At 36.9% G+C, this 12,816-nt stretch overlaps 1 protein-coding gene across 20 annotated transcripts in view; it reads left to right on the top strand.

The window, feature by feature from the left end:
* ENAH (ENAH actin regulator) overlaps nucleotides 1-12,816 on the top strand; it is a 159,570-nt gene that overhangs the window by 47,898 nt on the left and 98,856 nt on the right. The window contains exon 2 of one of the 20 annotated variants that reach the window (XM_055371992.2): nucleotides 9,474-9,591. The exons of the other annotated variants lie outside the window; for them this stretch is intronic. Coding sequence (XP_055227967.1) covers nucleotides 9,542-9,591 — 50 coding nt within the window. The 5' untranslated portion in view covers nucleotides 9,474-9,541. The remainder of the gene's footprint in view (nucleotides 1-9,473; nucleotides 9,592-12,816) is intronic. 20 annotated transcript variants of the gene reach the window in all.

Genomic DNA, 12,816 nt, shown 5'->3' with positions numbered 1-12,816 from the left:
TCTTTTATCAATTGTCCTTTTTTTGTTTGTTTTTGTTTGAGACAGGGTCTTGCTGTGTCGCCCAGGCTGGAGTGCAATGGTGCAATCTCGGCTTACTGCAACCCCTGCCTCATGGGCTTAAGCGATTCTCCTGCCTCAGCCTCCCAAGTAGCTGGGACTACAGGCACCCACCACCATGCCTGGCTAATTTTTTTTTTTTTTTTTTTTTTTGGTAGAGACGGGGTTTTACCATGTTGGCCAGGCTGGTCTCGAACTCCTGACCTCAAGTGATCTGCCCGCCTCGGCCTCCTAAAGTGCTGGGATTACAGGCGTGAGCCACTGCGCCTGGCCACATTTGTACAATTTTAAAATATTGTTTTTTTCTAGTGGATAAGGCACACAATAGTAGTCTTCCTTTGTTTAATAGCTGTCTGGGGCATATTTTCCCACCTATTTATTTACCCCCATTTATATTAAGCCCTCATTTTCCTCCTTTAGCTCTGCCTGCCTGTTCTCCCTCAGCAAGTCATTGACATTTTCCAAAGTTAAGAGAAACAGTAATAACTTCACTGAATAAAAATAGTGAGAGAGCCTGGACTTTGATTATGCCCAGAATACCTCCTAAGAGTGTTATTTTCAAAGTCAAAGTGATAAGGAATTTTGGTTTTTATGTCTGCCACTGAAAGTAGCTTGTTTAAATTTGAGTTTAATTAGTAGAATGACAGTGTTATTACTCATAGTGTGTAGTGTTATTAAAGATTCTTTGGCATACATGCAAGTTTTTGCTTATTAGAAGTTTCTAGTTGAAATTATAGCACTCACAAAAAGTTTTGAATAAATAAGATTTACAATGAGTGACCCCTGAAAACCTGGTATGCAAAAGGCTACTGGGTAATAATTTCATTAATTTTATACCACACGTGTGATTTCACCATACTCTCTTTGTTCCTTGTGGTTGATTCAAGTGATCAGCAATTTTTATTTTGACCATTTAAACCCATAGCCATTAGCTACTTAAATTTGTGAAATTCTTTGTAGTGATTTCAGTTTTACAAGTTTGTATCTTGGCTGATGGTCTAATTTTGAAAACTTTACATTTGGTAGATACCAATGTTTTTCTTAATGTACTTTTTCACAGTCCTTCTGATTGATTTCAAAGTGTTGTCTTTGAAAATAAACATGACTCATAGCACTTGGGTAGCCAGAGCATGCCTGTAATGAATGCCTCTGTACATTTTGAGGCTGCGGTAGAATAAACATAGCAGTTCCTTTCCTTTTTGAAATGGAAGTTTGATACTAGTACTGAATATAAAGATGAACAGAGCTTAGTTTTGGAGAAAGAGAAAAGCACGGTTATATTTGCAGGTACACTTTTTTCTAACTTTCATTGACTATTTTTGAGTGTTAATGTGTAATTATTAAATTGATAAAAGTAATTTTATAGAAGCTGCAAATTATCATATTTCAATTTATTTCAGGGGTTATTCTTTTAATAATTTAGGAGCTTTAAAGTATGTATCTCAAGCGCTATATAATAAAGAGCCATCTGTGTAGTTAAACTTTTGAGCTTTTAAGAAGTTATACATATAATTCTAAATATTTGCTTAATTATTTATTTTTACTTAGGGAGAATGACTGTTTAAAGGTTGAGTCTTCACATTTTGGATAGCCAAGAACCATTAACAAATTTCTATTGTTTTTGCCATTGATTTGTGGGTACCTTTTAATCCTTTATTATCATTTAGTTCTTTGTGTCCCAGAGTAAGTTCTCATTTAGTTCTATTTGGGTATTTGTTTTTGTGCTCATATCTCTTACTGTTGGCTATACTTCATAGTATGTTTTAATATCTGGTCAAGCAAGTTTATTTTTTTTTTTTGAGGTTGATTTAGCTGTTGGTTAGCCTTTATTTTAGCATGAACATTTTAGGCTGTTTATTGAATTCTTTAAAGAATCAAACTGGCAATTTGAGATTGCATTACATTTGTAGATTAATTTTGGTGGAGAAATGTTATTCTATTTGTGGATTGTTTTGGTTCTTCTAGATAGATGATGATGTCATCAGCAGCAGTGACAGTTTTCTCTCTTTCTTTTCAAATGTTACACTCTTATTTTTTACAGTGTTGGCCAGTCTGGCACTGTGCTAGACAGCATGGTCATATTTGTTGACTTAGGGAAAGGCTTTTGAAGTCTCTATTTTATATTTGTTACAGGTTTTTGATATATATATATAACCTTTGCTAAATTAAGGAAACTCCCTTCTATTCCAGGTTTGCATAGATTAAAAAAATTATTAAGTAGGTTCTTCTTTTGTCCAGTTGTTTTCCTGCTTCTATCAAGATAACCACCTGAGTTTTTTCTTTTAGCCTTTAATATTAACAACAAAAAAAAACTGTTGGATTTGATTAGTCAGTATTTTATTTAGGCTATAACTTTATAGTATTGTTATCTGGTTTTAGATTCAATACTAGCCTGATAAAAATGACCATAGCTTTTGTTCTTTTTAACTTTCTGAAACAACTTGTATAAGATAAGAATAGAATGTTTCTTAAAAGCTTAGTAGAATCCACCTATTAAAAAAAGGTCTCATCGCAGAGTTCGTTTTGTTTTACTTTGTTGGGAGAAGAGCATTGCCATTTCAGTTGCTTTAATCTTTTGATCTATTTTTCAACCTGTTTTCTTTCAATCTATTCAAATCCTCTTTATTTCTTCTGATAATTTTGTCATTTCTCTTGTTTTGGGTCTTCTTTGTCTTTTTCTTGATGAGTCTTACTAGAATTTTATCTAGGCTATTAATATTTACCAAGAAACAGCTTTTGGTTTTGTTATCTTCTTAATTGTTCATTTGGACTAGATTTTCATTGATTTCTGTCCTTTATTATTTCTTTCCTTTTTATTTATTTGGCTTTTCTTTGTTAGGCTTTTCTTTTCTTTTTTTTCACCTTCTTATTTCTGGTAAATGTTTAAAGCCATATATTTTCCTCTTAAGTTCTTCCTTGGCTCTAACATATATTTTCTAAATGTTTCCTGATTTTTATTGATTTCCTTTTTAATGTAAGGGTTATTAAATTATATTTTTTAGTTTCCAAATTTGAATATTTATAAAAATTATTGATTCCTGAGTTCATTGTATTATATCAGAACATAATCTGTATGCCCTTGTGCCTACCACATGGTTTAGTAATATAAATGTTTAGGGTATGTGAGAAAAAAAAATGTATCACCGTCCATTGGGATGTATTTCTTTGACCTAAGGAAGTGTAGGTCATTGCTTTTAGGCCTTTCTTTTTTAATGTAAGTATTTTGTAATTGGAACCTTCTCTCTTTTTTTTTTTTTTGGGGAGATGGAGTCTCGCTCTGTCACCCAGGCTGGCATGCAGTGGCGCCATCTTGGCTCACTGCAAGCCCCGCCTCCCAGGTTCACGCCATTCTCTTGCCTCAGCCTCCCAAGTAGCTGGGACTACATGCGTCCGCCACCACGCCCGGCTAATTTTTTGTATTTTTAGTAGACCGGGGTTTCACTGTTAGCCAGGATGGTCTCAATCTCCTGACCTCGTGATCCACCCACCTCGGCCTCCCAAACTGCTGGGATTACAGGCGTGAGTCACCGTGCCTGGCCGTAATTGGAACCTTCTGTTTGTACTGTTGAGAACTTGAATTTTTTTGTTTATATTTTGTCTGCTTGATCTATCAGTAGTCTGAACAGAGTTGATTAAGAGTAATTGTTGATTTTTCTCTGACAGTTCTGTTAATTGTTGAATATATTTTAAGACCTGTTGTTTGAAGTGGGTAGATATATTTTGCTGTCATTTTCATCACTATATAGCCTCTTCTTCATGTATTTTTCGATCTCTTTTAATTTGCTTTTTTTGGGGAAAAATTTCAGACCTTTAAGAATGTTGTAAGAATATTACAAAGAAAATTATTTTGCTCATCATATAGCTTTACCAATTAATATTCTTTCTTTTTCTTTTTTTTAGTCTTTTTTATTTCCTGGTAAATGTTTAAAGCTATATATTTTCCTCTTAAATCTCCCAGGCTGCAGTGCAGTGTTGTGATCACAGCTTACTGCAGTTTTGAGCCCAAATGATCCTCCCACCTCATTTCCCCCAGTAGCTGGGACTCCAGGCGCACACCACATACCTGGCTAATTTTTTAGTTTTTTTGTAGAAATAGAGTCTCACCTTGTTGCCCAGGCTGGTCTTGAACCCTTGGGCTCAAGCAATCCTCCCACCTCAGCTTCTCAAAGTGCTCAGATCACAGGCATGAGCTACTATGCTCAGCCTTCTCTAACTTAAGAAGGAAGCTTACTTAGGTCGTTGCTTTTAGGCCTTTGTATTAGGTTGGTGGAAAAGTAATTGCGTTTTTTGCCATTAAATGTGGCAAAACCACAATTACTTTTGCACCAACCTAACATAAGGATTTAAAACTATAAATTTCCCATTAAACATTACTTTAGCTGCATCTTTTTTTTTTCTTATTTATTATTATTTTTTAGACAGAGTCTGACTGTTGCCCAGGCTGGAGTGCAATGGCACCAACGTAGCTCACTGCAGCCTTGACCTCCTGGGCTCAAGTGATCCTCCCGGCCTCAGTCTCCCGAATAGCGGTCTTACTCATTTTCTACGTGTGTGTTGAGTGCACCATTTGAGAGTAAGTCACAGTCTTAGTCCATTTTGTGTTGCTCTAAAGAAATAGCTGAGACTAGGTAATTTATAAAGAGAGGAGGTTTAATTGGCTCATGGTTCTGCAGGCTTTACAGGAAGTGTGGTGCCAGTATCTGGTTGGTTTCTTGTGAGGCCTCAGGGAGCTTTTACTCATGGCAGAAAGTGAAGTGGGAGTAGGCATGTCACATGGGGAGAGAGAAGAGGAGGACCCAAGCTCCGTTAAATAACCAGCATTCCTAGCTCTCAAGTGAGCTGACAGACCAAGAACTTACTTTATTACTACAGGGAGGGCGCCAAGCCATTCCTAGGGATCCTCCTCCCCCATGATCCAGACACCTTCCTTCAGGCCCCACCTCCAATAAAGGGGGTCACTTTTTTTTTTTTTTTTTTTTTTTAGACGGAGTCTCGGCCCTGTCCCCCAGGCTGGAGTGCAGTGGTGCAATCTTGGCTCACGGCAACCTCTGCCTCCGGGGTTCAAGCGATTCTCCTGCCTCAGCCTTCCGAGTAGCTGGGATTACAGGCGCCTGGCTAATTTTTTTGAATTTTTAGTAGAGACGGGGTTTCACCATGTTGGTCAGGCTGGTCTTGAACTCCTGACCTCAGGTGATCTCCCCACCGCGGCCTCCCAAAGTGCAAGGATTACAGGTGTGAGCCACCGCACGCAGCCGGCAATCACATTTTAACTTGAGATTTGGAGGGGACAGACATCCAAACCATTAAAGTCACAGCACTTTACTCCGCAGTGTGAATAACACAGGCATTCTCCTACATAATCACAGTACAGTTATCATACTCTGGAAATTGAATATCATCTAATATACTTTCCATACCCAGATTTTCTTAGATTTCCCAATGATATTTCTTACTGTCCTCCCTTTAGCCTTCCTCTTTCTCCATTCAGGATTCTACCATTACATTTCATTTTCATGTCTCTTCAGTCTCTCTTTAGCTTTGTTTTTCTTTCTTGATGTTGCCACTTTTAGGAGGCCAGGCCAGTTGTTTTGTAAAAGATCTATTCTCTTTGATATGTTTCATTTTGGATTTGTTTCATTGTTTTTGCATGAATGGATTCAGGCTAAACATTTTTGGGCAGGACTGTTTATTGTATTACCTAGTGATGTGTTCTTTTCAGCCCATCATCTGGAGGCCCCTGATGGCAGTTTTCCCAATATTGCGAAATTAAGTTTGATTATTTTGTTAAGGTAGTGTCCACCAGATCTCTCCATTTTAAAGACATCCTTTTCTCTAATTACTCAGTGGACTGTAGAGTGATGCTTTGAAACTGAATAACTAACACTCCCTAACTCAGTGATTTAGCACCCGTTGATTTTTTTTTTTTTTGCCTGAATCAAGTATTATTATAGTAGTTTTAAATGGTGATTTTCCATTTCTATTCTTTTGTTAGCTGCCATTCTTCTATAATTTTGTCTTTATATTTTACTGGGTGTTAAGATTGCTATTCCAGCTTTCCTTTGTCTTTTACACCTTTTCCCATTCTTTTATTTTTTGTCCATCCCTTTTTGTCCTGTTTTCCAATAGATGGACAGAATTTTCTTTCTCTGGTTTAAAGGTTATACATTTGTGTGTGTGTGTGTATTCTTAGCCATTTGCCCTTAAAACATAGAGATGTTTATTTCTGTTGATTAAAAAAAACTCAATAATGTTACTCTCTTCTCTTTAATAAGATAGGTACTTTATTTCATTCTGTGTTCTTGGGTGAGGTCTCCCCTCACCCAGTCAAGTTGATGTTAATCTAGAATTTTTGGTTTTTTAAATTATGGATATACGTTTTGTCTTTTCCTTTTTTTTCACTCTCTCTGTATTTGTGCTTTCCCCCTTTACTCTCTTTCCCTTCATTCCTTCTTTCTCACTTTCCTGTTCTATTTTTCACTCTTGGGTAGATTATCTTTTAGAAAACAGCAAGATATTATATAATTTACTTTATATTCTCTTTCCAAATGATTAAAGTAATAATTAAAAATTTTTGATATGTGTGTATGCAAGGATAGGAATCCTCTTGTAAGTGGAGGATTACAAGTGGAAGTAAGTGAACTCTACCACATGCATGAGTCATTAGTGTGTTAAACACTGGGAATTGGCTTTAGGTCCAGCTGGGTGCTCTGAAGAAGGTAGGTTTCTTCAGTTCTTTACGTTAACTGTCTCCTTACCTTAAAAAAGGAGTGAAGAATACTGACTGCAGAGGTTTTGTGAGGATTCCGGTAACACAGAAGCATAGAACTGGAAAAGAATATTAATATTTGCCAAAAAAAAAAAGTTAAGTAGAGAGAAACTCTTAAAATGTCATTGATTAGAAAGTAAGGATTTAAATAAAAAGTTAAACAGGTTGATTTCGGATCTAGCTCTCAGTAGAATATGATGTTAGAATGGACCTTCGGTAGGCCTTATGCATCATCTATTAATATTTTGTTCAGTTTCAGTGTAGCAAAAGAAGAAAAATACTCTTTTTTGTTTTTCTGGCCCAGGATTCAATTCACATGGCACATTGGGTTTCATTGTCACATCTCTTTAGTGTCTTTTTTTTTTTTTGAGATGCTCTTGCACTGTCGCCCAGGCTGGAGGGCAGTGGCGCAGTCATGGCTCACTGCAGCCTGTACCTCACAGGGGTCAAGTGATCCTCCTGTCTCGGGCTCCTGGGTAGCTGGGACTACAGGTGTGTACCACCATGCCCAGCTAATTTTTAAATTTGTAGAAACAGAGTGTTTCTATATTACTCAAGCTGGTCTTGAACTCCTGGGCCCAAGAGATCCTCTTGCCTCGGCCTCTCAAGGTGTTGAGATTGTAGGTGTGAGCCACCATGCCTGGCCTTCTTTGTGTCTTTTAATATAGAACAGTTCCTCAGTCTTAACATAGACATTTTTGATGAATAACGACTATTTTGTCTAACATCTCCCACTTTAGGTTATATTTTATTTCAGTATTGACCTTGTTCCAAGGCACTACCATTATGAAACATGGAGACTCATGATTTAATACGGTATTAATGTTTAAATTCTTACATTTTCCTATGGGTAGAATACTTGGTTCACGGCGGAATGGAAACATAAATAATAGGCTATTTTGGGTATACGTCCTACATGTAGGATTGATGTTCAGTATTTGACTTGAAGACTTTTATTGTCTTTTTAAAAAGTATGGGCAAAAGAAGGGGAGAGGTGGGAAGGGGATTTAGAAGTCTTCTATCCTAGATCTCATCAGAATGACAGAAACAGTACACCTAACAGCTGTGGCCACTTGTTCAATTTATTTGCCATTTTTATCCCACTGGTCAGATGTTTTAATTTTCATTTGAACATTTAAAGAAAGGTTGAAGTCTTAAGATGTCAGCTGTGTGTAAGTAGTAGACTGTCCCACTGCAGAGAAACAGTAGTTTTTAACCCTTCACTGCCCAAGTTGTACCTGTATTGCCTGATTATGATGTTTTTATTTTGTGGCTATCTGTAAAATCAAGTTTTCAAAGTGTATTTCTAGAATAAATAAAACTTCATAGAAACATTACAATGGATTTAGAGCAATGTATATATGCTAAATCACTCTTTTCAGGCTTAATAATTGGAAAAGAATATTTCTAGTCTTTTATTGTTGTTTCATAATTTAAATGCTATTTGAGGAGTATAGTTTAATCAGAAGCTGTTTAGTTTTACTGTGGCTATATGTGGTCCTCCTAGTTTTGTAATAAGGCCGGTGTAATTTCAGGAACCCTTTTGTTTAAGAGATCAGGACATTGAAAACCAGAGAGGGCTAAACTCGAGTCCTGACTCTTTGCTGATTAAGTGCTAGTTCTGACTCGTAGAAGGATCAGTCATGTGGGTTTGCCTGGCAGGCTTACCCTAAGTAAAATATAAATTCCTGGTTATCACTAAGGGGGAAAATATCTGAAAATTCGGTTTTTCAGTGAAGAGTACTTTGTGTTAGACATAGCTGTCTGTCTCACTAGCAATGGGATTTCCAGGGTAGAGTATTAAAGATATCAGGAGTCTTTTGCAGCTAAGCAGCTTATGAGGTCAGTCAAGGAATAAAAAAATAAGCCAGTTTCAGAAGAGTCTTTCTTTGTTATTAGAAAAATTGTGGGAGGCTATAGAATTATGTCAAGATGCTGAGAAAACTATAGTTTCTAAATTTTTAACCAAAAGGGTATCCTCTTTAGTAGTAAGGAATTAATAATAAGAAAAAATGCTTAAGTTCAGTTGCAGACATTGCATATCTTGAGGAAAAAAGAGGACACTTCTAAAATTAAAATATAGCCCATAACATTTTTATTTTTTATGAATTGGATTACTCATCATTTTGAATGTTGCCTTCTGCTAAATTACTCCTTTAGCATGAATTAACTGTATTCTTTTTCAGTCATATTCCTAAATGTTAGATGAAATTCATTTAATGTTTTGAACTTTATATTTTTAGCTATACTATAAAGATTACACAGCTGTTGCTGGGAGATGTATGTGAATTACTTGGAGCAGTAGGATCATGATTTGGGTCCTATGCCAGCTGATAGTCAGCTGCTACAAATGAAGAGATCCTAACACATGGGAATAAAAATTCTTAAAGGGTATGAATATCATATTTTAAAATGTTCTGGGTAGTGCCTGCCCTTGTTTTAGGCACCTAACTATTTGTCATGACATACCACATTTCATGATTAGGAGACTGGCTTTAGGTTTTCTGTTGGAGAGCTGAGAGTATTCTCCCCTCATTTTGATAGCAATTAGAGTAACTGGGACCAGCTACTCCTGTCAAGATAAATTGCATTACCAACTTCAGCTTTTGTATTTCATTTGACAGTTTTTTTTTTTTTTTTTTTGAGACAGAGTCTTGCTCTTTCGCCCAGGCTAGAGTGCAATGGCGTAATCTCAGCTCACTGCAACCTCCGCCTCCCATGTTCAAGCGATTCTCCTGCCTCAGCCTCCTGAGTAGCTGGGATTACAGGTGCGTGCCACCATGCCTGGCTAATTTTTGTATTTTTAGTAGAGCCGGGGTTTCACCATGTTGGTCAGGCTGGTCTCGAACTCCTGACCTTGTGATCCACCTGCCTTGGCCTCCCAAAGTGCTGGGATTGCAGGCTTGAGCCACCGTGCCTGGGCTGATTAAAATTTACCTAAATACTTAGATTCTTCATGCCATGCTTGATTTAGTAGTGTTAAGATTGAGTTGCTCCCAAGCTACAGTTAAATAGCTCTGATACTGTCTGTGTTTTCTGTATACCTATTTTTTCTTGATTGTATTAATTCTGTGTTTATTGAGAGCATATGTAGTTTCTAACCTTCATTGATTATGCTCTTAGCAAAGCTGTCTATAAAGTATTTTGTGCTTATAGCAAAGATGTCATAAAGAGAAACTTCAAATGCAGAATTGCGTATTATTTTCATTGAAAGTGATCTCTACTAAAGAAAGTTCAAAAAGATTAAAATAGTGGTTATCCATGGTTCCTGCTGGGCATTGTGTTCCATTTACTAATTTGACATTCAGCAGATGCTTGAATATGCTTCAGATATTAATATTGTAGATAGAGGTGATGCAGTTCTCTACACTGGTAAGTGTATAGTCTAATCAACAAATCATCATAATAGAGTGAGAATCATGCCGTGGTAGGAGTATCCCTGCAGTTCTGTGGCGCTTGGAGACCTCCCTCCTAGAGGGATGTTTTTGGAAGAAGGCAGTCTGAGTAGACTACTTGGATGTGAACTGGGAGATACAATTGAGCAGTAACAATTAAGAAGGTGATGGAGGAAAGGAAGGATTTTCTTATTTGACAATCAGGAATAGCATGATTAAATGAGTGAAGAGAAGAGAGACTGTTGCCCCAGTGGGAATGACAGGATTTAATAGATTGTTGTAATGATGTAATTTCATTGAAATTTCCCCAAAACTGAGACTTTGCGCAGTGTTTGAAGATGTCCTTACTCAAATTAGAAGTAAAATATATTGTATGTGCCTGTCACTTTCACATCCATTTAAGAACAGTTTGTCCTTAAACTTTGAATCTAGCAGTGTTCCAGAGAAGCAATGTGAATGGTTCTCAAGATAACAAGATCATCTCTGAATTTCTAGCCTCATGCCAACATTTATGGCAGGCACAGTCGTTTCACCTTCTTCCTAAGGCAGATTGAAAAGGGAATTTTTATAGCTGAAAATCATGTAAGAATACCAAGTGTAATCTCAAGGCACATCAATTTGGTTACTTCTTCAGTAGGTTCCAGTAGTCTTTGCAAGCAACTGTTCATTGTTAATAACTACACTTTATTGATATTATCAGAAAAGCACAACATTAAGGCCTTCTAGTCAAGCAGCTTTAAAAAATTGTAATAATTACTATTCTACCTTGTTTTAACCTTTTGTAGAAGCACAGGACAATAAGTTCCAGAATCTTTTGAATGTCATGCAGTTCGTAATTAGCTGAAGACGAATGATAAAAGTGGGCTGCTGTTTTTCAGATTACGGCCAGTAATTCTCTTTGGTTATGGCTGTGCTAAAATTACTTTCTGAACACATTGCCAAAGTGTGTGAACAAAACATCATATGCTAGTGATTCCCAAATCACTCTTAGCTTTCATCATATTTGTTCTGTTGGTAGTGTCAACTGCGTGACACTGCATTCTATACTTATTCTTCCACCCCTCTCAAAGCATAAAGTTTTGGTATTTACCTTAATATTCAGTCTTCCTCTTGTCACAAGCACTCTTTGGTACTTCTGGGTTCTCATACTAGGCCCCCCTCCCCCTCCCCCCCCCCACACACGGGGCAGGCTGTGGTGTGCAAGCATATGGAGCACACTGTAGATGACAAAAGTGGCATATCTACCTGGAAGATCAATTCTACTGAAAGATTTATGGCGAGAACATTATATTAAGATAGGCAGTGTAATGGGGTGAATTATAAAATAGTCATTCAATTTTAATGTGAACTATGAAACTCCTGAGAAATCTGTTTGCTCTTCAGGGCGGCTAGACATCTTTAGTCTGTGTGTGGGGGGAAGGTCTACTATGTGCCATCTCTTATCAATCTTTTCTGGCATTTTTGTTATATGGTAGTTATAGCTATATGGTAGTTATAGCTATATGGTAGTTGTAGTTATAGCTAGTCTAGTCCTTGGAACTAAAGTATTTTGAACTTCGTTTGATATAGCAAATTTGTGCCAGGGGTCATCTGGCATGTCGTGTTTAGGGGCTGTATTCCTCATCTGTGTGGAGGAACTAGATGTGGAGAGAGCAAGAGAAATAAATACGTTTCCCCAGCTGTAGTGGACAGGCTGTTTTTCAGGACAGAATTTTACAACTTTTGTAAAGTAGTTGTGAGCAGAAGTTGGCAGCTGGCAAATGTTGTATGTATTTGCCAAACTATAAATATCTGGTCTGCAGCCACAAATGTCCAAGAAAGGCTCTTGGAAAATTAAGGGTTTCCTTAGGATAATAGTAAAACCAGGCTTTCCTCAAGTTGTTATATTTAAGCATAAGAAGCAGCAGTTCATAATTGATTTAGTTATATTCATTTATGTTTTATTTCAAGTTGACTTTTAATCCAAATACTAAAATAAAACAAAAGACAATTTCTGAGGACTTGAAAAGTACATAAACCTTAAGTCACATATAGTAGCAGTTAACTTAAATTGAAACAAGAAGTTAGAATTGTATTTCAGTTCATAGAGATGTACTAAACATCGCGGATTCTCAGATTGACAGATAACCACTGTAGCCTAGAATACCCACCACATAAAATGAGTATCCAGGGAAGAGTAAAAATGAAGAGAGCCTCATTGGGATGCACTTCATAGGAAGTTCACTAGGCTCACTTGCTGGGTAGGGAATTGGTCACGTTCACTCCCCACATATCAGACTGGCAGAATGGGAAGTTTAGATTCTTATATTGGTCAGAGGATGGCTCGAGGCATGTGGGTCTTTGGGCTTGTTTGTTAACACATCAAATGTTAAAGGTGTACTGTTTGGTAGTGTTGAGCTCACTTGTGGTTCTAGCAGATAGCTAGATTTATTTATTTGCAATCTCCATTTACCAAAATACTGTTGCTGCTCACAGTAATAGTAATGAGTAACATCGCTGAGTACCTAACATGTGCCAGATACTTGAATGCTTCATGTACATGGTTTTATTCTCACAACAGATCCATGAGGTATTACTGTTATTATTATACTTTAGAAA

The sequence above is a fragment of the Gorilla gorilla genome, chromosome 1 (assembly GCF_029281585.2).
Source record: "Gorilla gorilla gorilla isolate KB3781 chromosome 1, NHGRI_mGorGor1-v2.1_pri, whole genome shotgun sequence".
In the NCBI taxonomy this organism is placed as follows: Eukaryota; Metazoa; Chordata; class Mammalia; order Primates; family Hominidae; genus Gorilla; species Gorilla gorilla.
Note: the sequence above shows the minus strand (reverse complement) of the source record. Positions and strands in the feature narration are given on the sequence as shown.